Source organism: Diadema antillarum, unplaced genomic scaffold (genome assembly GCF_040938485.1).
Source record: "Diadema antillarum isolate AM-2024a unplaced genomic scaffold, OU_Dant_1.0 seq00000697_RagTag, whole genome shotgun sequence".
Lineage (NCBI taxonomy): Eukaryota > Metazoa > Echinodermata > Echinoidea > Diadematoida > Diadematidae > Diadema > Diadema antillarum.
The window spans coordinates 1,788,016-1,815,865 of record NW_027271602.1 but is presented as its reverse complement, the minus strand read 5'-3'; the positions used below and the strand labels follow the sequence as shown (position 1 = coordinate 1,815,865).

General features: G+C 38.7%; 1 protein-coding gene across 2 annotated transcripts in view; it reads right to left on the bottom strand.

Moving 5' to 3' along the window:
* Window positions 1-27,850, bottom strand: part of LOC139737637 (uncharacterized) — a 34,205-nt gene that overhangs the window by 5,494 nt on the left and 861 nt on the right. Inside the window, exons 2-15 of one of the 2 annotated variants that reach the window (XM_071648313.1) lie at window positions 25,073-26,393; window positions 15,785-17,687; window positions 15,112-15,163; window positions 13,539-13,658; window positions 11,503-11,670; window positions 9,653-9,724; window positions 9,121-9,220; window positions 7,266-7,361; window positions 6,302-6,445; window positions 5,065-5,131; window positions 3,470-3,646; window positions 2,499-2,576; window positions 1,330-1,408; window positions 704-822 (exon numbers count right to left, since the gene is read on the bottom strand). In XM_071648313.1, the coding sequence (XP_071504414.1) occupies window positions 704-822; window positions 1,330-1,408; window positions 2,499-2,576; window positions 3,470-3,646; window positions 5,065-5,131; window positions 6,302-6,445; window positions 7,266-7,361; window positions 9,121-9,220; window positions 9,653-9,724; window positions 11,503-11,670; window positions 13,539-13,658; window positions 15,112-15,163; window positions 15,785-17,687; window positions 25,073-26,393 (4,496 nt within the window). Of the gene's footprint in view, window positions 1-703; window positions 823-1,329; window positions 1,409-2,498; window positions 2,577-3,469; window positions 3,647-5,064; window positions 5,132-6,301; window positions 6,446-7,265; window positions 7,362-9,120; window positions 9,221-9,652; window positions 9,725-11,502; window positions 11,671-13,538; window positions 13,659-15,111; window positions 15,164-15,784; window positions 17,688-25,072; window positions 26,592-27,850 lie in introns of those variants that run through there. The other variant, XM_071648312.1, reaches the window with a different exon arrangement.

Below are 27,850 nucleotides of genomic sequence, written 5' to 3'. Positions count from 1 at the left end.
GTGAGAGTAATACAGGGATATTTGGCGGCGAAAGGAGAATGGGAAGTTTTGTCACTGTAAGATGTATAGAGTGCAGTTGTACGTAAATACACCTTTGTAGCATGCCATCATTTTTTCATCCTATTCTTACAGATGTACATCTCTGTGTACTACTAACAGTTCATAGGGGTAAATTTTGACGTAGGCCTCCAAACCTTTCTGACTGAAAAATAGGGATGAGTTGGCTCAAAAGTAGGAAAGAAGGAACAGTTCATATAGGAGTGTGTGATAGTAAAATGATGAGGCCATAATAAAACTGTCTACAACAATAACCCTAGTCACTTTATCCATTGCATAGCTTTGATAAAGTGCAATCTAGCTCCACACACACAAACAGACAGCCAGACACACACACACACACACACACACACACACACACACACACACACACACAATCAGGCTTGTGTTTGAACTATTACTCACTGAAATCTCTGTATACACATGTTCACACTAAACACCTAGTGCTGTTTGGTATGTAAATTTAGATATTGACTGCTTTATCATTTCGGTCACACAGCAGATAATATGCTGCAACCCTTAGCTCTGCCTAGAGTAATACCTCTTTGAATGGATCATTTCATCGTTCACCTCATGAAATATTCTGTCTACTGCACTCAAAAACATTCATTATTTGTATAATATACTACTTGGTTGGCCCACTCACGCCAGCTGCCTTGAAAAGTAACGACCCCTCTCCGTATGACAAGGCACAAGCTGTACAAGGAAGGCGATGTTGTGGTGGTGCTCGGTAACTTTGGGTAGATTTTCGTACAAGTTCTGAGCCTGCAAGGGGGTGGGGAATGGAACAGCAGTATCCTTGACACATCAACTTAAGTTTGAATCTGACAAAAAATCTGATATATCAAAATTTGACTTCATTCTTTGCAAATCATGTCAGTGTTAAATAAACAATCATACCACATTCCTATATTGGCTTCATTTTTTTATCAATGAGATACTAACTATTTCCCATAACTTGAAACTGCAATAGAAGATCTATTTGATAGACAATACGTTTTCCCAATTAATGCAAATTTCAAGAAATTAATGCAACTACATTACAGGAATTGTACTGAATATTCATCTATCAATGACTAACCTACAAGTTCACATCAAATCAACTATCAAGTATACACAAATTCTATAATTTCATAATGACTACATTCAAGTTTGGCCTTTTTTTTTTCAAAACAGAGGTATTTTGCCGGTTTAAGATTAAAGGACTGAACTTATAAAGGGATTAAATGCAGTGTGATTCCAGCTGAATTATACAAGGTAACCTCTTCTCACCATTGAGTTCCACAATTCATCTGGTATGCAGTCAAACAATGCTGCCAGGCACAAGCTAAAATCTGTCTGCAAATGTGACCTGAAATAGATGTGACAAAATGCATAAATTGATATTCCTTTTACACAGCAGACGAAACAACCCTAAAGGTCAAATACTGATACCTTCAGCACTCTTGGAAATGGCGGGTGCAACTGGAGTGAAGCGGGTCGGGCATTAAAACTGAAAAAGCTGCTCACACACAAACTGCCAGCTGCTATATAAATGTGAAAATAAGATGGCAAAATACTGAAAGAAGGCAAAAAAAAATTTGTTGCTGTTTTTTTTCTTTCTCATCACAACCAGACCCAGGTGTAAAGGCAAGATTTGGCACTAACAAGTTTGATACTTAACACCATCAGCAGCTAGCATGCAAGAAGCAGTTAAGCCTCAACAAAACTACTCTCTCGAGTTGCAGTTATGTCATGGCTAGGGCTAATTTCTGAAATGTGTGAACTAACCTTGTCCGCTGATTTAGAATTGGTCCGACAGGCAACTAACTGAATAGACATTTTTTTTACAGCAACATCCTTCTTCATCTTAGCTAAGATTATACAACACCTAAAATGAATGTACCGGTAGCTATCAGATTGGTCGATTGCCAATTTTGTTTGAGCAAAATTGGATAGCGCATGGCTGACGTCACCCATTTCCATTGACTCCCGTGTTAAATTCACGATTGACTCGAAGTTTTTGTTCAATCGCACAGCTCTGATGTCACAATAAGCAAACATTTGTCGTGCGCACTCAACAATTACAAGCACGTACTCTTGTCACTCATTTTCGTAAACAACTTTGTTTCGCGTACGTACATACACAGTGACTGCGACTGTGCGGCTACTCATTCGTCTTTCACGGAATATGGTTGCTATTTCTGTGATAAATTCAAGAATCTGTGTGGACCACATCTGTTGACGTTCAAGGTGTTGTATAAAACAAATGGTGTATGGTCTTTACTCATGCAAAGGAACAAGATTTCGAACTCGGTGAAAGATGAGGCGCACTATTCAACTCGGCTTCGCCTTGTTGAATTGAGCGCCTCTATCTTTTACCTCATGCGAAATCTTGTACCATCGCACTCGTGACCATTCACTATTTGTATACTATTGTGACTCCTCGCAGCAAAACTCACCCGACAAAACCTTTGTCCAGGGCAGTCTTACAGATGAGCGCTGCTATACAACATAGCTCTCCCTCATGGTACAAGCACCTGTTAAAAGATCAAGAAACCCAACATATAACAGGCAGTACGTTTATTCGAATGATCTCACCTAGCACTTACAATACATGTTTTACATGGCTCATGAAAGATGAAAGCATTGGGCAATGAAATTCAGCAAACTCAACAGTAATACAGGTAGCTGATACAGCTTACAAGAAACCTCGTTACTTGATTTGCCGGCCAAGCTCCATCACTGTTCTCTTAAATAATTCCTGTTTTTATTTGACATAGGGGACCAATGTCACAACAGACTGGACATCTTCACTGATGTGCAGAGCCTGTTTCCTTTTTAACTTTTTGTACTTACATTCACATATCATCGATTCAATTTCAAATAATGCTTCACAAAGAATATCATGTTTGCCTTCAATGTTCTGAATTCGGTGACTAGGCAAGGCTATTAATACAAACAGGGCTGCTTCACAAAAAAATTCGAGAGAAAACTGCATATCAGGAAGTGTGCAGGTTAACAAACATGCTGGAGAAGACAGCGAAAAATCTCTTTGCTGTCTGGTTTTCACCTCATATTGTCACTCTCAAATGGTTTCCGATTTAAATGTTAGCGGTTACCATGGACTGACACTGTTTCCCATAGTTTGTTGCTATTCTCTAAATTCCTTTATCCTGCATACAGTAAATGCTATATATTTCATGAGGTTTTTATTTCAGCAAACTTCATGAGTAAGGTGCTATTTGTGAATTCAACAAGTGAAAATATCAACTCTGATGCTGTCAAGACTTTGACATGCACACATACATTTCTCCATCCATCGCTGTACTCCATGACTGCATATTAACCGCTCAAAAAACTGTTTGGAAATCCTAATAGAATTAGACATGCTTTGTGTATATATAGCACACACAAAATATGACAGGCTTACTTGTCAAGTATCTTCATGGTGATAAGACACTGGGTTAATATCTTCACGACCCTAATGAGGTTGTTGCCATAGTAGCGATTGATCTCTGCGTCCGAGAGCTCATCCTCGTGCATGACGCTCCCTGGAATGTCATTGGCGTTAGTGGTAGAAGGGGTTGGTGTCTTGTTCTCTAAGGACCTATTATGGGAGAAAGTGACATGAAGACAAACTAAAAGGTTTGATCATTACCAGCAGTAATTACACAGGTAAAACATTAATCACGCTGCAACAGAATTTTGTGTGACTTGTATGTGAACCACTTGTACTAAAATCCTTCACTATCAAAGTACTCTACTATATGGACTCCTCAATTTTGACAGAAATGATGATTTAATCTGCGACATGTCCTCACTACAGATAGTCAATGCTCATCTGAATCTTAATTTTTGTTTTCCTCTGCTATATACATATCAGAATGTTTGCAATTATCTCCTGAATCTTAATTGAACTTTTCAGTTTTGAACTAATGTGCTTAGAAAAGTCTGCACTAAGCGCCATGTATATGTAATTTATATTGATTTATCATTACTAATATTTTCATAATCTATACCAATGGACTCTTAAATGCACCTGATAGAATACTTCACAATATACAAAGGTCAAATGCCAACATATTAAAGGTACTGTTTACCACTGGGAGCAGTGATTAAAAAAAAATGTTTGAGTTACCACATTTGGTGCATATGTGTAGGTCAGTTGTATCACAAAACATTCTACCATATAAAAATTTTGCAGCAAAGCCAAAAACATATGGAAATATTACTAGTTTTCTCAATAAACCATAACTGTAGATGGTTTATTCTAGAATACCTATTGTTTACATTTTGTACATTTAATAATACTTAATGTTAATTATACTGATTAACATTTTTATTTTGGTTGTTTCTATCCCTAAATCACATTTTAGAACTATTCTGAAGCACTAAAGCTGGGTTTTTGTTTCATCTGCAAATGGTAAATAATTCCTTTAAGTTGATCTTGAATTATCATGATACCAAGTAATAATCATTCAAACACAGGTGAATCATGTGAATGGACAGACATTAAAAGATATAAAAGAACTTTGCACCCAATCACATCAGTGACATATATACTCCTCCCTGTCTTAAAGGTGTGAATATACCTTTGAGGAAATGAACTAACACATGACTACAAAGCTACTTTGATGAATGGATAAATAGATAAATAAATTAATGAATAAATGCACACAGAAACCCAAAATACTTATCAAAACAATCAAATGAATACTACATGTATATGAATTTATAGACACACACATACATACAACCATACATAATTACATTAACAAACAAAGATGAAGTACAAGTAACAATTTTTCCTCTCTCTGGGGATTTTCAATCTTCAGAAGTGTACTCAACTATTGGTACAAGATAAGTGTACACAGCTCCATGACAACTAATAGAGACAGAAAGAGGAAAGAATGAAAAAAGAAAGAAAAAGAAAGAAACAAAGAAAGAAACCAAAAGTTCTGAAGAGTACATTGTCCTAATTTGATGAGAAGAAGCATCTATAATTCAGAAAGAGGTCAAATTTACCTGATGTCTTCCTCTGTGAATAAGACAGGCACAAGATCAGCTGGGAGAAGGTTCCAAACCGAGGTACCTTGGTGATGACAAACAGTGATGATAAAAAATATTCATTTAGCATAAACTTGTGAATAAGACAGGCACAAGATCAGCTGGTTCCAAACCGAGGTACCTTCATGATGACAAACATTGATGATAGAAAAGATTCATTAAGCATAAACTTGTGAATTTAAATTGAGGGCAAGCATGTAGAACAAGCCAATAAGAAGTATCAATTTCCCATGTCAGTTGAAGAGGCCATATGAATGCTGAGCTGACCAATGTTGGCTGACAATAAATGCTGAATGATACAATAAGATTCCAAGTGATTTCTGTAAAGCCTGCCGCACACTATACGACTCACAACTATACGACTGACAGACTTTGGATCTGAAATAAACAAGCGTGTTTATTCTGAGGCTTTTGTGATTTATTTCGGATCAAAAGTCTGTCAGTTGTATAGTCATGAGTTGTATAGTGTGCGGCAGGCTTTAGAGGCCGTTGTGAGGTAAACCACTGGACAAAGACATATATCAGGAACTCTTGTCAATTCCTTTGTAAAGATAAAAATTGGAAAATCTCTGAACGGTAGTGCAAGGTGGTTTCAGGGCAGGGGTGGGGTCTTTCCACCTCCCTAGTTTAGTGGCAGCATGTGGGTGGCTATGACATCTTCCATTGTCTTACAGGGAGAACATTTCATCTTCTGTAAAGTGCTTGTGTGTTAGGGAATGTATATCTTTGCTGGGTAGTTCAGCTTATTTCCAACTGTGTAGTCATGTTTTGTGTTCAAGCTTTATTTTTCCATGGATTTCTTTACATATTACCTAAATTGGTGTCTGCCACAAAGGTAATGACATGTGCTGATGTGTGAAACACATGCTTGCATTTCCAGCATGTGGTTTGTTGGAGTTGTACACAGTATCAATGCACACAATGTATTTATACATTTTAGGTTTTGACAGGAAATGACAATGGACTGTACTTCACCTATATTCCCTGAGTGTTGTCAATGCATTTCCTAAAAGTACAGTGTCATCTCAGACACTTTTGAACATTGTGAATAGTCTTTAGATGATGCTACATAATTTGCCAGTATAAATTAGCCTGTGTATGACACCACTGCTTTGTTAAAAGTGACAGCAAGTTCTCCTTTCATATCTAGCTGTCGTCCTGTGCAACAACGGCTCTTCTTCCAACTTGCACTCACCGTAGTTGACAAAGATCTGGACGAGATCTTTGACAGGGGGTGCAAATGGTTCACAGTCGGGGTTCTTCTCGGGCCAGGAGTTCAGGATGGACCACAGATTGTCGTACATCGCCTTTACCACCTGACAGTCTCGGTGCACCGACACTGAGAGAAGGACAGGTCATAGAGACAGGTCACTTGCAGTGGTAGAAACGTTAAAAACACTGCCTAGAATGCTCTTTTGTAATAGTGAAAAACACAATCCATTTCAAGAAAGACATATCGTAAACTCTTGTCAATTCCTTTGTAAAAATAAAGCGTAACATTGTGCATGGATGTGAGAGCAAGTCTGTAGAAAAATCAGAAAATCTCTGAACGGTGGCGCAAAGTGGTTTCAGGGCAGGGGTGGGGTCTTTCCACCTCCCTAGTTTAGGGCCAGCATGTGGGTGGCTATGACATCTTCCATTGTGTTACAGGGAGAACATTTCATCTTGATTGGGACTGGCATCATTCAATCTCTGGTGAGATAGCAACATTCTGAAGAAGCAAATCGGCTTGGGCAAGTAACCAATACAAGGTGAGGCAGAAAATTAAGGGATCAAAACAATGACATTTTCAAAATGGTCATAACAGAACAGTCTAAAATGTGAAGATTTTACCAGTTCAATGGCTGATTATGACAGAATGGCCACAAGTGAATACAGAACATCATACAAAAAAGATGTTATGCATAAATTAGCATAATTAGCATAATTTGGAAAACACTACCATGTTTTGGAAAAAAATAATGATCTATTCTTGGAGATTATATAATGGGTAATATGTGTGCCAATTTTGCCAGGATAGCGTGATCGACGGCTAAGATCGGGGGGTGCAAATAAGCCCCCACCCCCTCCATTTCAAAAATGGACATAGCCCGGGCTATATAGAATTAATGGTGTCAGAGTTTTTAGTGTTCCTCATAGGGGTAGAATCTCAGACATACTCAGCTTCAGCATCCAGAGCATCAAGGAAGGAGGGCAGGGCTTGGAGTGGTAGGCAATCTCTACCTGCCATGTCCGGACCAGCTCCACAAGCTCATCTGCACAAAAAAACAGAAGAGTGCAAAACAAAATACAGTCATTAACCTGCTCTAGTGGCTACCTGTCTATAATGACTACCTGCCCAAAGCAAACCACATGGGAATCCCTCCCCCCCCCCCCCCCACCCCACCCACAAAGAAAACATGTGGCTAAAAATCTGTGGTAAAGCGCCCATCTGCCTAACTCAACCAGCGATCATAGATTTGGTTTCCACCGGATGACTTACAACTGTGCACAATGACCACCAAGCGGTGCACTGCAGCAGAGCGACTAACATGCTACTATAGCTTTGTTGGCCATTTCATCAAACTGATGCTGCTAAAACTTGTCTATGGCTACAGCAACCATTGATCATTAACACAAATGACTTTATATAATCATATTAAAGGACAAGTCCACCTTCACATACATAAGGATTGAGAGAATGCAGCAATATCAGTAGAACACATCAGTGAAAGTTTGAGGAAAATTGGACAATCCGTTCAAAAGTTACGAATATTTTAAGTATCTGCGCAGTCACTGCTGGACAAGAAGACTACTACAGTGTATGATGTCACATGCGTACAACTATATAAGGAAAATAAAAAGAGAATTTCACAAAACTTTACTTTTTGAATAAAGTGCACAGTTCTTCGACTTGCTACTGACGTATGTTAAGGGTAATATTATTCCCCCTGCCTTCTGAAAGAGAGAAGTCGAGTGTTCTTTTGTTATGCAAGAAAAATGGAAATATGTTGAATTTTCTTTATTCTTTCTTTATATCGTTGTACTCATGTGACATCACAAGCTATAGTAGTCTTTCCATCCAGCCGTGACTGAGCAGAAACTTCAAAAATTCATAACTTTTTAACGGATTGTCCGATTTTGCTCAAACTCTCACTGATGTGTTCTACTAATATTGCTGCATTCACTCAACCCACATGTCTATGAAGGTGAACTTGTCCTTTAATATGCATTATACACAATCCAAATGGCTATACCTCTTTGGTCTCACAGATTGTGACTGAAGGAAAAAAAAAACATGCCACTGTGCTACCACGGCAGCAGAGTAGGGTCCCAGATTCAACTGCCTTCTTTATTTCCATCTTTTGTTGCCAAAATACTTCTCCTTTGAATTAATCGTGCAATCATTCTTCTAAAAACTCTCAGGCAAGATTTTTTTTAATGCTAAAAATGGAAGACAGTCATCAAATTTGCTGAAATCATTCAGATACATACTTTTTTTGTTCAAGAACATATGAATGTCTCCGTTAGCATGAAATGCACGGAATAGAAAGGAAGCCGACCTATTGAACCAAAGTCCCACAATTAATTACTGACATTACATTAATATTTTCATACCAATCCAAAAGTTTGTGCTCATAATGCAGAGTCCAACATATCAGTATCTGTTTTAAAATTTACTGTTCTGAGCTTCGCTGGTCATCCAACAAAGCTTTTAAGTTTTGAGTTTTGGCATGACAATAGTTTACTTTAGTTTAGCTGGCCCAAGCAAACAATGGTGCACAGGACTTCACACTGTTAATCATTCCATATCTATCACTCAATGATGTTCTGAAAATAAAGCCTATCTAAAAATGAACTTTTTAGACATTTTCTCCTGAAACACAACACAATTTCCATCATCATCCTCTAGCTTTAAGACAGATAGAGATAAAAATAATCATCTCACGCAAATTTTCCTCCACCTACGGACCAAAAATTCATCAGACCCACATCTAGCATTGTGAATGGAAATCGTGAGTAGGCAAAGCTTACCAGGTGTTGCTTTCAGCATAAGACTCTCGAGGGCACTAGGACTCTCTGGTTTGAACCCACAACCTGTCAGTGAAGCGATGTCATCACAGTATGTGAACACCTAAGTAGGAGAGACACAAAGGCATTGAGAAAGGCCATCTTTCTTATCAGGAATCATCACCATGCTAGAATTCAAACTTTTCAAAGATTTGGTACTGTTACCACTGGATAAGAAGACTACAACAATGTGTGATGTCACAGCAGGACAATAAGGAAAAGAAAACATACAGGATATTTGACAAAGTAAAGCACAAAATTGTTGCAAGTGGTTAGTCCTTTTCCTTCAGAAAATGTCAAACAAAAATCAATTCACTATCAAAATATCTCTAGTGAAAATTTCGGCTTGTAGAGTTTAGTTTGAGAGTGATGGAAATCTCTACAGTGATGCGTGTAAATTGTTTATACGCCCACAATGGGTGACAATTCTAACAGAAGAACTCCATCATCCAACATGGAAATTTCATGGTCGTGTCAATTTCAGGAATGTGCTTACCTGTCTTAGCTTGTGTCGGTCAAACACGTCTTCCCCGGGATGAAGGGGTGGTATTCGTTCCTCTTCCTCATTCTGCAACATTTACAAAGAGTTACAGTTGTATAAAAAAAAATCAGCAAACAGCAAGTCCTTGATTTGGAAAGGCTTGCAACAATTTGTTTGGTTACTCATACATGTAGCTACAAGTTGGAATTCACTGTCATGGCAGAAGTCCTAGTTTTGGTCGCTCATTGAAGCTCCACATCATGTTTATGCTACATTTATCAAATTGCACAAAATCACACAAATTAGAATGTTATGACTTTCATCAATATGGGACACAAAATACATGTTAAAAAAATTGAATTTTCAAGTTTTACTTGTTTTCAATAAGTAGTGAAATTGGTCACAACCACATGCCTATATGAGTCAGCTAATGTGATGATGTCTAAACTTACAACTCTCCAATTGGTTAATGTACTAATTGTCACAGAACTCATGTTACAGGTTGAATATTCAGTAACCACAGATCTTTACCCCTGCAAATCATCGGAGCAAAAGTTATCACAAGCCCATCAATATCTAATGTGATGGATAGAAGTTTATTCATTTTGATATCCCATTAATGTGCCCTGAAAACAGGTGAAACAGAATTCAATGACTGTCATATTTGAGGTTCTTTCTGATTAGACCTCTCTCAACTCTGTTTGGTGGATTTGACTGCATCTATTTATCCAACCCAACTGAACATGGTATAAAATTGCACTATCGAAGGAGAATGAAACCCAAATATACATGTGCATTGAGTGAATGCAGTTATATTAGTAGTACATATCAGCAAAGTTTGAGGAAAATAGGACACAATCCTTTGAAAAGTTAGGAATTTGAAAGTTTCGGCGCAGGAGAAGATTAGTGTACTACCGTGCATGGACGCCACATACGGAAAATGGTATAAAGAAAATAACATAAAGAGAATTCCCCAAAATTTCACTTTAAAAAAAAAAGTACACATTCTTTTGTTCTTTTATCAGGCTGAAAAAGTGAATATATGTTGATTTTTTGTATGTTCTTTTATCAGGCTGAAAAAGTGAATATATGTTGATTTTTTGTATGTTCTTTATATCACTATCCATACATGACAATACAAAGTTTTGTAGTCCTTTCAATTCTTAAAGTTTTGGCGCAGCCATCGCTGGATGAGAAGATTAGTGTACTACTGTGCATGGACGCCACATATGGAGAATGATATTAAGAAAATAACATAAAGAGAATTCCCAAAATTTCACTTAAAAAAAAAAAAGTACACATTCTTCTGTTATTTTATCAGGCTGAAAATGTGAACATATGTTAATCTTTTGTATGTTCTTTATAACACTGTCCATACATGACAATACAAAGTTTTGTAGTCCTTTCATCCAGCAATGGCTGCACCAAAACTTCATAGCTTTTGAACAGATTGTCCAATTTTCCTAAAGCTTTGCTGATGTGTTCTATTATTATTGCAGCAATACTGCGATTCATGCATTATATTTTTGGTTTCATTCTCCTTGGGCAGTAGCATGCATTGCATAACAAGCTACAGTTTACAATGCAATCATACAGATTAGCTGCATCTATTGCACTTAATTTGGCAAACTACCAACACTGTCTCTACTAGAGAAAAATCAGATGCAACACTGTAAAATTAGAAATATTCGCAGCATGAAATTTGTGAGAAGTAAAGCCGACGGCTTTTTTGGTGGCATGACATTTTCGTGAATTGCCACTGGCATTCAGGGCATTATAGTGAAAACAATAACTTTTGCATGCATTTTTATTTAATGCTACACACTATGGAGACACATCTCATAGTTTAAAAACTTCACACTCACCAGCCCATCCCCCACTTCCGGACCTCTCTCATCGTCATTCTCCTCCGAGTCTCTGGTCCCGCCTCCTGCAGTAGTCCTGGCAAGTGACTCTTTCTCCTGTATGTGTCTAATGAAACCACCTTGGCTGACGTCTGCCTTCAGCTGGGAATACAAGCTGGCTTGTCTTTCCTGATGAAGCAGATCAAGATAAATATACAAAAGTGGAAATAGAAGGGGACACTACAGTTGAGAGATGTAAAGTTTGGGTAAATCAGTTTAATAGCCCTACACTAGTATATATTCCTTTCTTTATATCGTCACTGACAGTCTGTTGCTTGATTAGCATACATATATTAAAAAGGCTTCTACATAATTATAGAAAACTCTGCTAATTGGTTGAAACACAGTCGTAAATAGAACAGGCCTCTGAAAGCCCTTTTACTGGGATTGACCTTTTGTTGGTTTCATGGCTTTGTCTCAGGTGACAACCTGCTCGGTTTGCTTGCAATTAGCAAAAAGGCATTTGACAAGGACTATTCTCATACCTACTTCTAACAGTGTCTAAATATGAGACACCTTGGCTGTACTACTTATAAATCTGGAAAATAGAGGTTTGAAATTCACAGTTTTGACCTTGGTAAGCTGGCCCTGCACCCCATTGGAATGGCCTTTAAGTAAAGGCCCTGTGGTTTAAGTTTATTTTCCTACACAGTGCCTCTAATTCATGGTGGCTAGAAGCAAGGCAAAGGGTGAAAGTGGGAGAGATAATGGGCCTGCCACAGGGCCGTCACAGATTTGGGTTTTTTACATTTCAAGCTATGTTTCCTCTTTGATTTCTCCAGCAAAATTATAGTGGCCTATCAGCAAGCTCATAGCTCAACCAGCCTACATTTGGTATTAAGATCTTTTGCAGCTGAAAGCGATACATTCTGTGCTCAACAGAAACAACACACACATACAAGTTCTCTCACTGGATGTGGGGAGAGTGTGACACAAAGGCCATTGTCTTGTATGCATTGTACATTTGATTTAGGGGTATATTTACAATGGTATGCATAATCAATGACACTTAATAATTTGTTACATGAAACTATCATTTCATCTAATGGTGTATTAGCTGTCATCATCTAAGTTCACAATTCAAAAATTACCTTTCATGAGAAAAACATATACTACTGTACGGTACCTCTAAAGTACCTTGTGAAATAAATGGATGATTTGGAGACCATCAGTTCATTCAGACTGGCTAATTGCTGCATAGCTATTAGATTACAATACTCTCATCAATGACACACGGTGCCTTGTAAATTATTCATCAATACGTCATGATATGGTGAGGTGATACAGATCCCCGTCAGAAAAGGCCGAGTGGCTGATGCCACTGGGTGGCACATTCATCCCTTATCTCACTGTTCTCCACTTAAAGGACAAGTACAACTGTATACATATGTACCTAAATATTTGTGTGTATTGAGTGAATGCAGCAATATATGTATTTATAGTAGAACGCATCAGTAAAATTTGAGGAAAATTGGGCAATCAATTCTAAAGATTTTTTTTAATGCAAATTTCATAAGTTTCTGTGTCACCATTGCTGGATGAATAGACTACAACAGTTTGTGACATTACTGCAGGAAAATAATATAAAGAAAATCTAAAGAGAAATCCACAAAATTTCATTTTTTATGAAAAGTACATTTTCCCTAAACATGTTACTGACATATCTTTAGGGTAATATCAATATTACCCCTGCTTTCTGCAAGAGGCATAGAAAATCCAGTGCTCTTTCATTTTGCTAAAAATATGAAAATATGTTGAATTCTATTTATATTTTCTTTTATTCATATCTTTGTCCTGCACTGACCTTACAAACTGTTGTAGTCTTCTCATCCAGAGATGGTGGCACTAAATTCTAAAGATTCATATCTTTTGAACAGATTGCCTAATTTTCCTCAAACTTTTAATACTGACATGCTCTACTCATATTGCTGCAACAGACTCAAGTGAGCTGATAAAGAAAAGTGAAAATCAACAAGAAGGAATAGAGAGGTCCTTACCCTCTTCTTATATTGCTTCAGCAGCTTGTCCATCCTTGACTTCTTATGCCTTTTCTTGTCTGCTTCATCTTGTAGTTTATCAGTCATCTCTTGAGAGAGAATACAGGGGCTAAGTGAATCCTGTAGAGACAAAATACAAACACACAGACTGATAACACTGGTAGAACATCCTGAAAGAAGCAACGAACAAAACTGACGAAGAAATGTATAAACAATACAGAACATTGAAATAATAATAATAATAATAATAATAATAATAATAATAATAATAATAATAATAATAATAATAATAATAATAATAATAATAATAATAATAATAATAATAATAATAATGATAATGATAATAATAATAATGATAATACACATTTATAATGCGCAGCTACTATAATAGTATACCCTACTGCGCATTACAAAATAACATACATAATTCAAACCTACAATATATTACTTCAAGAGATGACTTTTTAACCTGACCTTAAACTCATTAATTGTAGCAGCTTGTCTTGCAACCAAAGGGAGATTAAAAGCAGTAAAACAACGACAAATAATAGAATCCTCAGGTTCACACTCTAGCAAGCTTAACAGTGTGTACATTTATCTGTGTATACTTAATTGAACAAAGAACTACAGAATGAGTGCAATTTGGTACCTTTGTGGAAAAGAATGCTAAAAGCATGATGGTTATCTATGAAATGCTCATGCAGGAAGATCTGCTCACTATACAATTCAATTCAATTTAATTTAATTCAATTTTATTCAACCATTCAGTAAAAACATATGTTATACACATGCATGCAAAAATATGCATGTACAATTGTAATTACATGTGTATATCGGAAAGTTTACAATATAATAAAAGACATTGAAAGGTCATGGACCCCTGTGAAGCAGGACTTGTGTCAATGGGGCCCAGTAGCAAAATCTTATTCTGACACAAATCAAGCTTCATATTCTACACAACATTTTAAAAGTTTTACACAAACATACCCACCAACTCACACACAAACACTTTCCGACAGTTTACAACTACACAAAAATCATCCATAAACAGATCAGCAACATGATTACAAAACAATCAAAATTTCACTTCACAAATTCACATTTTGTTAAATATTTCCCTTTTACACAATACTTTAAAACTTGACAAAGTTGAGCATGTTTTTATTTTCTCATTTAAATCATTCCACATGTTTATTCCTGCGTAGCGTAATGATTTCAATGCTTGAGTCGTTACTATTGGTTTATGTAACAACATTTTCTGCCTTGTATTTTAATTACAGTATGAAGAGATGAGTTGCACTTAAACATGCTCTCAAATACTAAAAGAGTATTTTCAGGTTTTCCTTGCTTTGAGAACTGAACTTTGTTTGCATACATTGTAATGATATAGATGAAATCTTGTTGTAGATAACCTCATCATAAGAAAGAGATACACAGTGTAGTTACGCCACCACAGAATTACACAGAAATCAATTTTGGGACCAAAACTAATAGCTCACTAGATCTATGCAAAATATTCCTTATTACACATATACCTGGATTTGCTATAGTAAGTTTTAATTTCTTTACTTACATTCATCACAGACTGACCAGACTTGGTTGGTGTACATGGAACATTCTTTTTGCTGCACGAAAAAAGAAAAACAAAATGAAATAAAACTGTGACCACAGATCATGAATTTAGTATTACAGGACTCATATTTGCAGCATGCTGTTCATGGGGTAATAAAGATCAATCTTTAAATCAGTAACACTTACAAATTAATACATACAACAATATTTCAACGCAAGGAAATTGATAAAGGTGACTAAGTTGCTTATTGGTGATATCAGGGAGCAAAAGATGTAATTTTTCTATCAGCAACACTGCAAGTTGCATCCAAATTTTGTCAGGCAAGCACACAAGGAAACAAAGCATGCAGCTTAGGTATTGACTAGATGGGAATTTTCCCATTATGAAGATTTTTTTTTTCACACCATCAGATCATACTTCATGTCATGAAACAATTATGTTAATGCAACCAAGATATGCAAAAACAACCACATTACGCACTGCTTTCACTAGGTAGCCTACATTTTTAATGCAGAAGGATTTCAAGTGAAAAACCAAACCATACTGAAACAAAACAAAACCTGTGTGATGGGAATAGCACAACTTACAAAATTGAGAGTCCCACCACATAGAAATGTGAATTTTACTGTGTATACAAAGAATTCAACAGAAAGCAGAGCTGAATGAAACTTACCTAAGGTCTGTCACTTCTTGTAAGAGCATCCCTACTGAGGGAGCATGTGCTTGACTTTCTTGGGATGAATCAAAAGTATTGCAAAGATCTTCTTCTCCTGCCTGGGTAGGACTAGGGACGGAGTCCTCACTACTATCAGAGGTTGGACTGTTCATTGGTTTGTCTAGATCACCGTCATCGGCGTCACAGGTATTCATGGCAATTTCTGGCAGACTGTCGTCATCGTCGTCCCCGCTGTCTGAACCAGCAGTCATCATCCCAGAGACTTCTTCATGTACAGGTACATCTATGTCGCTTTCCTTATCCATTATCCTATCCATTTGTTGCACTGCCGTTGGCTCAGATGTTGATGTTGGCTGGGTAGAACGAGAGAGTGGTGGTCCCTTTACGTTCTGCGACAACACAAAATTTGCCTCTTTCAAAAGATGTGAATTACACTTTTCAGCGTCCAATCCAACGTTTGGTTTGGCACTCTTTCCAGACTGTGTGCAAGTTGAGTCTGTGTGTGCGTGAATGCAGTCCAATGAAGATTGAGTGTTTTCATGTAGCATGGTGTCAGTTGGCACATCTTTGTTTATGTGCAAACAAGATTGTGCTAACTGGGCACCCTCTGAGCACTGTATACACTGTTCCAAGGCTGCCCTTGCTTTTACATCTGAGTCTGCTGTGTCGTCATCAGAATGCAAGCTGGGTCTGTTCACAAAGATGATCTTCCCTGCCCGACACCCTTCATCAAGATCACTTAATTCATCTAGAACAGGTGTGCTGGCATCGCTATCCTCATTTGCAGTCTCGTAATCCTCACTTTGACTCTGCTCCTTGTCACTGTTTCCACCACCTTCGTAATCCTGCACAGGGCTGCCCAAAACGCTGCAAGCATCAAGGTAGACAGATATCTCTCCAGGACTTCGGACTGAACCTGCACTGTCTATATCTGCCGCTGTTGGCAACAGGCCACTAGTGTCGGTGGTACTTGGCGCATTTTGTTCCTTGTTTTGTGCACTGTCTGTGGCTTTACCACCTGTTGTGTTCACCGGCATTGTATGGGGAATCCCCAAAGCAGGTTTTGTTGTATTGCATGCTGCATGATCTCTCTCCTTGTCCTCTGGAATGTGCACATGTACTCTTTCACTTTGGCTACTTCTGGCTAAGTCTGTGGCAACACTGCTACATGTAGATTGTGCTTTGTGTGCAGCACTAACGGGAGCATTTGAGATTGAGGAACCGTCGGGCAGTTTACCGACTCCAGACTTCTCATCACAACAGCTACCGGCAGCCTCTGTCACAGCGTGTGAGACACCAGCGTTTGATTCCACCCCTACATGACAGCCAACTGGAGGAGACTGCTCAATCATCACACCATCGTCACACTCACACACTTTCTCTGTGGCTACAACTGTTTCTTCAAAGAGCACCTCCTCTGGAATCTCTGTCACTGGAATGATATCGGAGACGCCAAATCCCAAACTGTCAGATGTCACTAGCGTGCTACAGCCTACACTGTTCTCATTTTCAACAATAGGACTATCGGTGGACTTGTCCGGAAAATCTCTTTGAACGGCTGCCTGCAGCCTCCTACTGAACCGTTTCTTTAGCCTGTCCAGGTCGAAAGCACCCAATTTCTTTGGCTTAGAGTCTGATGCATCCACAGCTGTGACTAACTTGTGTTCATGAGCATCTCTGCTATGGTCATGACTGCCAGCTGGGAGAACTACTTTTGGATCATCTTTTCCCGAGTCTGAATTCAGCCGCTGAAAGAGATTGACCACATCACCAGATGACCCATTGGAATTAGGGTCATGATGGCCAATACTGTCACTCCCAGCAGTAGTCACTGATGTCACACGGTTGCAAGGGTCATTCTGGGAAATGGAGATCTGACTTCTCCCTGCTGAAGGCGTTGCTGTATGCAATGAAGAAACCACAAATTACACATTTTTACTTTCAAAAATTCATAAATGTCAAATGAAACTAGAAATGTCGCTATGGTGACTGGCACGCCTCCGCCATAATGCATGGTTCTTCCAATAGGTCTATAGTACAATGTCTTGACGATGTGTGATGACAGTTTCACATAATTGGCAAAGTACTAAAATGACAGGTTTGTCACAAATGTGAATGTTCACTTTCCTTGAGCTAGGTTTAAGTGGATGAATGGCTATATTGTCAAAGAGTGCAGGTATTTGGGGATTTGAGGATTTTTACTTGACTTTTGTCCCTTTTATAAGTTCATGCATTGAGTAATTTTCAAGGTATGGAAAAAAAAGTAATTTCAGTATCAAATAGTAAATCTTTAATATCTTAACCTAGCCTTTGACCCTTAGCTTGACCTTTGACCCTACACAGTATGACCCTAAAATTCCCAAGAGAATCACAGTCAGGTAGAACATGCATAAATATGTACTAAGTTTCATGATGACACCTTGAATCACTTTTGAGATATGGAGGAAGAAGTAAAATTTAGCACTTTCTCTTGACCTTTGACCTTTTGACCAGAAATTTCCCAGAGAATCTGTATTGGGTAATACATGAATATATTCAGTTTAAAAAAAAAATCCTGCACAGCCATTCCATGTAACTAGACACTAGGACCTTAACATTTCAAGTTCAACCAATTAAGAAAAAGGATTCATATTTGGCTAGGTATGTACACATGTTCAAAGGGTATTACTGTATTTAAGCTGAATACTTCGCGAGGTTTTTATTTTCGCCAATTTCGGGAGTCAGCTGCTTTTCGGGAAATTAAAAACATGCGCAAATATTGACTCTAATCCTGATATGAATGTGACGTATGCGTACGCATTTCTTCGTTCAGTACAGGACTCCACGAACGCGAATTCAACCACTCGCGTAATCGTTGAGAAGTCTCAATTTGCGAAAATCTAGACCCGCGATATATATGGTGTACACAGTAATCTGATCTTTCACTGCTTTTCACTTTCTGACAGCCAAGTTACAACTCCCGGAACAAAGATCACTTTTGCTACAAAAATGATGCCTCTTTAGTACTTCTTTTAACTTCACTATTTAAGTCATGTTCTATTATCTGTAGATTTATATCTTTTTCACATAAGGTCTTATTTTATACCTAATTTACCATATCAAGTTCGTTTCTGTTTTGTTTTTCATTTGTATGTAATGAACTTGACAATATTTTAGCTTGAAAACACCCCGAAAATGTGTCACCTGAGTCACAAAAATATGTCACGAAAATATAGATCTTCCACTGGCTGGATAAAAGAGTCATGGCAGCCTGCATCAGACATCTTTTACAGCATCCATATCTTGTCAACAATAAGAGGCTTAGTTAAAGGTCATGAATGAAGAGATTGAATCTTTAAAACATAATAAAACTAGAAATGTCGCTATGGCGACTGGTATGCCTCCGCCATAAAGCATGATTCTCCGAATAGGTCTAGATAGTACATGTGGACAATGTGTGATTACATTTTCACAAAATTGGCAAAATATTACAATGACAAGTTTGTCACAAAGGTGTTGAATGTTCACCTTCCTTGACCTAGGTTTAATTGGATGAAAAGGAGAGCATGTATAATTTGGGATTTAAGGATTCTATAACTTGACTTTGACCCATTCATACGTTTATGCATTGAATAACTTTCTAGGTATGGAGAAAAAGTGCAATTTCTGTATTGAATAGTAAATTGTTACCATTTTCATCTGGCCTTTGACCCTAAAATTCATAAGATAATCACTGCCAGGCAGAAGATGTATAAATATGCAGTACACTTCAAGACAACTTGAGCCACTTCTAAGATATGGAGGAAAAAATTAGTTCAGCACTTTCACTTGATCTTTGACCTTTTGACCTTTGAGGCAAAAACAAAAGAAAAAAAAAACTTTCCAGAGAATCTCTTTTAGGTTATACATGCACACACCAAGTGTAAAAAAAAAATAATAATCCTGCTGGCATTACATAAACATGAGGGAAATAGTAAAATTTTGCGTGTTGCCCTTGACCTTTGACCCCTGACCTTTGACCCCATAAACCCTGAATTCTCTAGATAATCACTGCCAGTCAGTTCCATGAAGATACCTTGAACAATTTCCACAGTAGAGAGAAAAAAGATGAAGTTTTCATATTTTTACTTGACCTTTTGACCTTTGACCTTTGACCTCATGACCCGAACTTTCGCCAGAGAATCTTAATTGGGTAATACATGTATACACTAAGTTTCAAGAAAATATCTTCAGGCATTGCATAGATACGGTGGAAATAGTGAAATTTTATGTATTTGACCTTGACCTTTTGACCTTTGACCTTGAGCATGTGCACCCAAAAGTTAATAGGCACAACTTCACCCCTAATACACATAAGTTTCATTAGGATACCTCAAAAGGTTTTGATAGTTACCCTGTCCACAAAATTCATTATGGACGGACGGACGGACGGATGGACAACCCGAAAACATAATGCCTCCGGCACCACTTCGTGGCGGAGGCATAAAAATAAAATGAATAAAACGGCCCCAACAAACTAGGCATCTAAACCGTCACTCTAAACCGTCACTACGAAGCAGTGACCAGCTTTCTCAAACTATAGAATAGACACTCTGGCAAAGAAAAACTGAATTCTATCATGTAGTTTACTATAAAAAGAAACAAAAACGTGGTGATCATTCTTCAGCTCTATCTACAATGTATATCAGACTCAATAATGGTAGAAGAAGGAAAAAGATTATTTATTAAAAGAAGGACTGAGGACTCTTTGTGCATCAAAGTAACTTTCAAGTTTCTAAAAGAGCTAAATGGATCCATATAAATCCAAATGCAAAGTATGCAACTTAAAACTAAGGAAAGTTTGAATTTGATTCATTTTGAATAGAAGACTTGTCAAATACAATTACAGTAAATAAGAAAGAAAAAGAAAACTACTATAAAAGTGGATATTTTCGCGTGGCTGATTTCTTCATTCAGTACAGGACTCCAAGATCGTGAATTTAACCACTCGCGAAATCGTCGGGAATTCCAGATTCGCGAAAATTTACACTCGCGAAATATATTGCGTATACAGTACTTTCTTACGAAAATCCAGTCAAGTACAGCAAGGTCAGAACTCTTCAATAGTGTGGCGTCACGCAAGTCACAACAAAAGAGTGAAGTATCTCTCACAAGAATGACTTCACATCAAAGATTTCAGTGAACCAATGTGAAGGGTTGATACCTTGATTGAAATATGTAAAAATGAATTATAAAATTAAAAAAAATTGAAAAAAAGATACATTTTTCAAGTGATTTCAACCATAACAAGTCAAAATGTTGTACTTTTAAATATCACGCAAGTCACAATGGGATGGCTGTGCAGGCATAGCATGAATATGAGGGAAAAGTTAAATTTTGAGGAGTTGATCCTGACCTTTGACCTATGACCTTTGACCAATGACCCCAATCACTACTAGATAATCACTACCTGTCAGAACTTATGTACCATGTTTCATGAAGACAACTTGAACCATTTGCGAGATATGAAGAAAAAAGTGACATTTTTACATTTTCACTTGACTCTTGAACTTTGACCTCATGACCCAAAACTCTCTCTGGAGAATCTTAATTTGGTAGTACAAATAATATGTATACACTAAGTTTCAAGAAAATACCTTCACACATTGCACAGATATGGGGGATATAGTGAAATTTTGAGCATTCTACCTTGTCCTTTTGACCTTTGACCTTGAGCATGTGCACCTAAAAGTTGATAGGCACAACTTCGCCCACTCATACATAAACATGCCAAGTTTCATATAGGATACCTCAAGTGGTTTTTTAGTTATGCTGTCCACAAAATTGATTACGATGGACAGACAATCCGAAAACATAATGCCTCTGGCGACACTTCGTGGCGGAGGCATAAAAAAACAAGAGACCCGCGGGTCTAGCGCTCACCTGAGTATCGCAAGTTCACCTTTCACGCAGTCACTAATCTAAATTATTCACAGCTCTACCAAAATTTGACCAGGCATTCTGAAGTAGAAGATGAAAATGTACAATAAGGGCCCAAATTTTTAAAGATTCCTTAATTTGGGGAATTGGGGGCCCCCTGGGGCCCTCTGGGTGGGGCATGGTGCCCATTTTGATAAATTGAGATCCTGACCCCCTAAGGATGCTACCTGCCAAGTTTGACGAAAATCTATCATGAGGTTTTCAGGAAGAAGATGACAATGTACGATTCAGGCCCCCATTTGGACCTTCCTAACCAACCCCCCCCCCCCCCCCCCCCCATCCCTGCCCCCAAGAGGGGCACCCCTGGATCTCCTATGAACAAACTCGAAACTACAGTCATTAATGTACTCACTCATAGTATTATCTTAGCTGTATAACTTCTGATTCTAGAGAAAATTTTTAACGATTCCTTCATTTGGGGGGTTTGGGCCCCCCTGGGGGCCCCCTGGGTGGGACATGGTGCCCATTTTAACAAATTGAGATCCTAACCCCTTAGGGATGCTACCTGCCAAGTTTGGTGAAAATGGGTCATGGGGTTCTAAAAAAGAAGATAAAAATGTACAATTTAGGCCCCATTAGGACCCCTCCTCACCTCCCTCCCCTGGGTCCCAAGGGGGGCACCCCTGATTCTGCCATGAACAAACTTGAAACTGCAGTCATCAATGTACTAACTCATAGTATTAACTTAGCTCCATCACTTCTGGTTCTAGAGAAGAAGATTTTTAAAGATTCCTTAATTTTGGGGGATGTGGGCCCCCTGGGGGTCCCCTGGGGGCCCCCTGGGTGGGTCATGGTGCCCATTTTAACAAATTGAGTTCCTAACCCCCTAGGGATGCTACCTGCCAAGTTTGGTGAAAATGGGTCATGGGGTTCTCAAGAAGAAGATGAAAATGTACAATTTAGGCCCCATTAGAACCCCTCCCCACCCCCCTCCCCTGGGTCCCAAGAGGGGCATCCCTGATTCTGCCATGAACAAACTTGAAACTACAGTCATCAATGAACTAACTCATAGTATTAACTTAGCTCTATCACTTCTGGTTCTAGAGAAGAAGATTTTTAAAAATTCCTTAATTTTGGGGGGTTTGGGCCCCCCTGGGGGCCCCCTGGGTGGGTCATGGTGCCCATTTTAACAAATTGAGTTCCTAACCCCCTAGGGATGCTACCTGCCAAGTTTGATGAAAATCGGTCTTGGGGTTTTCAAGAAGAAGATGAAAATGTAAAAAGTTTACGCACGACGCACGACGGACGACGCACGACGGACGACGCACGACGCACGACGCACGACGCACGACGCACGCCGGACGAAGGGCGATCGCAATAGCTCACTTGAGCCTTTGGCTCAGGTGAGCTAAAAAAACATAGTATATGAGCCGTGACGCAATAAAAGAGCTCTTAGTGCTCTCACATACAAATGCCATAAAATGGTGTAAAAGTCTGATAAAACAATATGTGTAAAAATGATCAACAAGCTTTGCACACATGCATACACGTATCAAAATGTGGCAGGATTTGGACAAAACATGCTTTTTTAAATGTCATAATTTAGACATTTAGGAGGTTAATTTCAGAAAACAGTTTGCATATATGTCGGAGTTCATTCTACAATTTGGAGAGGTGAAAACTCATTTTCTGTATTTTATGCTCTGAGGGCCCTTTTCTCGTGTCACAGCCCATACATATATGTTAGTCTGGATCCAGCTTTAGGGAGACATAGTGTAAAAAAGCAATTTCAGCAGTAAAACATGCGACTGAATGGGATTTTATATACAGGTAGTTGAAAATGTTAAGACACAAATTGTCCTTAATATAGCAATTATGGGAGTATGTCTCCCTAAAGCTGGATAGTATAAATACAACATGCATATTTTAAACGAATTCTACAATGTATGCAATGTACATCCATTCATCCATTCATTCATTCATTCATTCATTCATTCATTCATTCATTCATTTTTTCCATCTCCAACAGAACTTGTAAATATATACAATTTTTTCACATGTATTTTTTCATAAAAAATGAGTTAAGTTTGACTGTGAGTGTATCCATATTTCTACATATGTGTAGGATGCTATTGTGACAATCAAACATGATTGCAATTTAATAACAACAAAGTGAAAGCTATTGTAAGGTCATTGTAATTGTCATTGAAGTCTATTGGTAGTAAATCTGCTGAACATAGGTTCTGCAAAATTCCAGTGATGAGTAGTAATTTCTGAACTTGATGGATATCATACAGACACAAAGGTACAGGCATGCATTCTACGATAGAAATGGAAATTGCTTCATAACTGAATATCACAAAACCAAATTTCGTGAGCTTCACCACAGGTGTCCTTTTGTAGAGCCAGTAGGAATTTCTAGATGAAAGCAGCTGTGATATAATACAAACAATGTTCTTGCTTAGTGGGACCCTTTTAGCAAACCTTTGATAACCTGATCATCTGGCAGGGCGTGACATTAGTGGTGGCCGGTGGTCCAGGGCCACCACAACTAAGGACTAATATCAGGCCACCAAATTTCCAAAAAGGATATGTTTTGGTGGATTGCTGATGTTTCTGTTTACTACTACCACTACATTTCTCTTTTGGGCCACCAAAATTTAAGATTTAAGGATTTTAGTGGCCCAAATGCCAGGGATAAAAGTTGGTGCTGAGCCCTGTCTGATATTGTTATCAATCAGTTGTGTGTCTAATTTCCTCCATTTGAAATGCAAGACTTCCCCTCCCAAGCTACAGTATTATAGTTTATGTCCACAAAATTGATTTAAATGGACAAATGGATGGATGGACAAGAGGAAAACAAACTGCTTCCAGCAACACTTCATGGCAGAAGCATAATGATACAATTGTAGGGATGTTAGCATACTGTGCAAGCATCTAACCTACAATAACACTTAGTCAAGACCTTAAAAGGATGGTATAGTTTTTGTTGAGATGGGGATTCAGCTGCAACATTTTGAGGGATAGTTACAAAACCACTAAATGACATAAAGAGCATACAATTTAAGAGGAATTCAAAGTTTATTTGATGAAAATCAGTTTTAAAATGGCCAGGAATCCCAAAACAAAGAAAAATAAAATGATCCCACATAAAGGTATGTCCCATCTTTTATTAGGATTGCTTTGTTTTGGATATCTCAGCCAATTCAGAACCAATTTTCATCAAATAAACTTGGAATTCCTCTGAGAATTGTATGCATTTTCATATTTCATAAGAGGATTCTCATTATTTCACGAAAAAAAGTTGGAAACCTGAAGCCGGTCATCTCAACCAAAACTATACCACCCTTTAATGATGGCTATACCACCCTTTCATGATGGCTATACCTGCGGAATGCCCCCTTCTTGGATGTCTGTGGTGCTTCCTGCCTAGCACACCTGTCTTTCCAGCCCCTTTCCTCAGCAACTCCTCCGTGATGACAACACGCTCCGATGGCAGGCTCAGCTTGGTGACGGGAATTCTCAACCCTCTGGTGTCAAAGGCGGCTTCCCGAAGAAGTCGTCTTTCAGATTTGTGTGTCCTCATTTTGTCTTTCATGTGCGAGGGTTTCTTCTGGGTATTCTCACAGGGCACCTGGCACTTTGATCCTTTACATACTGCAGGGCTTTTCATACTTTTTGCTTTATGTTTCAAGGAAGTATTAAACAGGCGTTCAACTTTGGCAAGAGATACAGAATCTACGTCAGCGCTTTTTTGAGTTGAGTCTGCAGTAGAATGTGTGACATCTTGGCTTTCCACTGAACCCTGATTGACTTCATCACTAGAAAATGAAACTCTCCGTGTGGCCTTCTGAAACAGCCTGTCCACTTTTGCGATGGAAACCTCTGCAAAGCTGTCACTTGAGTTTGATGGCTTGGAATTAGGCAAATGTCCTTCACCACTTTGTGAGCACTTACTGTCATTCACTGCTTCTGCAGCTGAATACTCTCTGTTTTTTTCTGGACTTAATGAGCATCTTGTCCTGTTCACATTTTTACTAGCCAGAGACAGGACATCCTCATAGCTAGGTCTTTGCTGCCTCACGGCTGCCGGACAGACTTTCCTTGTTTGAGATTTTGATTTCTTTGCAGCTGGTACTACACTCTCACTAGGTTTTGCAGATCGCTTGAAGCCGAGATTCACATCTGCTTTGTTGTGACATCCTGGATCTGTCCCAACTTTGATTAGAGTTGTACCATAGGAACCGTCGCTATAGATACGCTTCATCCATCCTGCCTTGTCTTGCACCTTGATATAACTGCCTTTAGCACGCCCAGAATTGGGTGATGAGCACTGGCTGGCACTCGCCTGCTGAGGTTTCTGTGGAGGCAATGAGGCGTCCTCCTCTGCAGAATTTAGATGCATCACCCATAGCAATGTCTCCTTCTTACACTTGGCATGCCACTTCTCCTTTCCACCTTCCTGTGATCCACTGGGAACATCAGTGGGCTGAACACTTGTTTGAGTTTCATCTGTCCGCGGGACAAGCCGTTCCTGTGAGCCTTCTAGTAACGTAGATGACATGTCATGACCTTCTCTGGAAGCATCATTGGATGCCGCCTCCTTCAACTCTCCAGCAGCTTTTACCTTTTTGGTCCCACTGCGATATGTTGATGCCAGAGGAACGCACACCTTGTTGTGATTTGATCCAGACTTGCGTGGTACACTCTGAGATAAATATGTAAGATCAAAATGGCCACTGTATTTAAAGTACAGTATGTGACGGGTTTCAACATGTAGCATCAGATAATGTGCCTTAAAATTCTTATTGATCCTGAAATACAGTAGCAAGATGTCTCATTCGCACTTTACACGAACATACACGAGTAGACATATACACAGACACTCATGTACCGTAGTTATACTTACAGGTAAACTCGGCCTAGTGGGTGAACTCGGCCCCCAGCGCGCGTATTACAAGTGGCCAAGTTCACCCGCTAGGCTGAGCTTACCCTAACTGCGACCAGCCCCAATGCTCCCAAAGTATAACTGTGTACAAGAAGCTTACCCATAACTACGGTTGTACAGACATTAAAATGTAAAGCAAAGATGCCAAAATTTCAACCGCACACAAGCACAGAGCCCCAGGTTGAAGCGCAGCGTCTGGTCGGGCTAGGGTTTTTCATGTAGCAGGTGATCAAATTTTGGACGGCATCATGCCATGGTCAAATCATGGGGAGCTTGTTTTACCAAAATTTTCACATTCTATTTTCTATTTAGGATCTAACAGTGTTAGACACTAGACCCCTAGAGTTCTAACGATACTGGTGTACTGTAACTATACACAGCCCCGTCGCTGTACACAAGTGTAAGTCACAACAGGGCTGTACGGTGTGGACTCTACGCAATCTCAGAATTCCGGGGCGCCCACTCGATTTTGAATTTACTGCACCATATTTGTTACTAAGACTACATAAGATGAAAACTTTTATCTATTTAGCTACCGGTACCGTTTTAAGAAATTGTAGAAATCGCAGAAATGATTCGAAATGTCGGTGCAGCACTGGGCGAAGAGGGCGCTGTCGACTTCGCGGGCGTACAAACTCTAGCAGCGCAGTTTGCATCATTCAAAGCTGGGAAAGGTTTATTTTGAATCGCCCAGCAATGATCACAGCATTCCGGGTTAAAATTGGACTTTTTGCTCAGTGTATGTTGCGTGAGGGCTCACTATGGACTGAAATATCATGCTCATACTAGTCTAGTCCAAGCATCTCAATTCACGTGAGTGATTCTTAAAATTTGTGATAAGAGTGTAGAAATTTTCAATAGTTTTGTTGTGTGGCCGTGTTCGAGGGGTTCAGTAGATATGTGTATGGGGTTTTGTAGATATGTGAATCACACACCGTCAGAACCCGTGCGCGTCAGGCTAGGTGTACTGTAGATTTCATCACTGCGTTACCCAATGGCAATGCAGCATGATGCTTATTCACTCAAATATAAACAGCAAAAACAGTGAGCAAAAATAAAAAAAGTAAAAAAAATATTGGGGACTGTGTTAAAGACAAAAGGTTTCTTGGCACAGACAGACTGAATCATTAAGATTTAAACATGTGCAAAAACAGACAGTACTTTAGGCCTATGGTACAGTGGGCGTGAAAACTGTAAATTTAACGGTTAACGTTAAA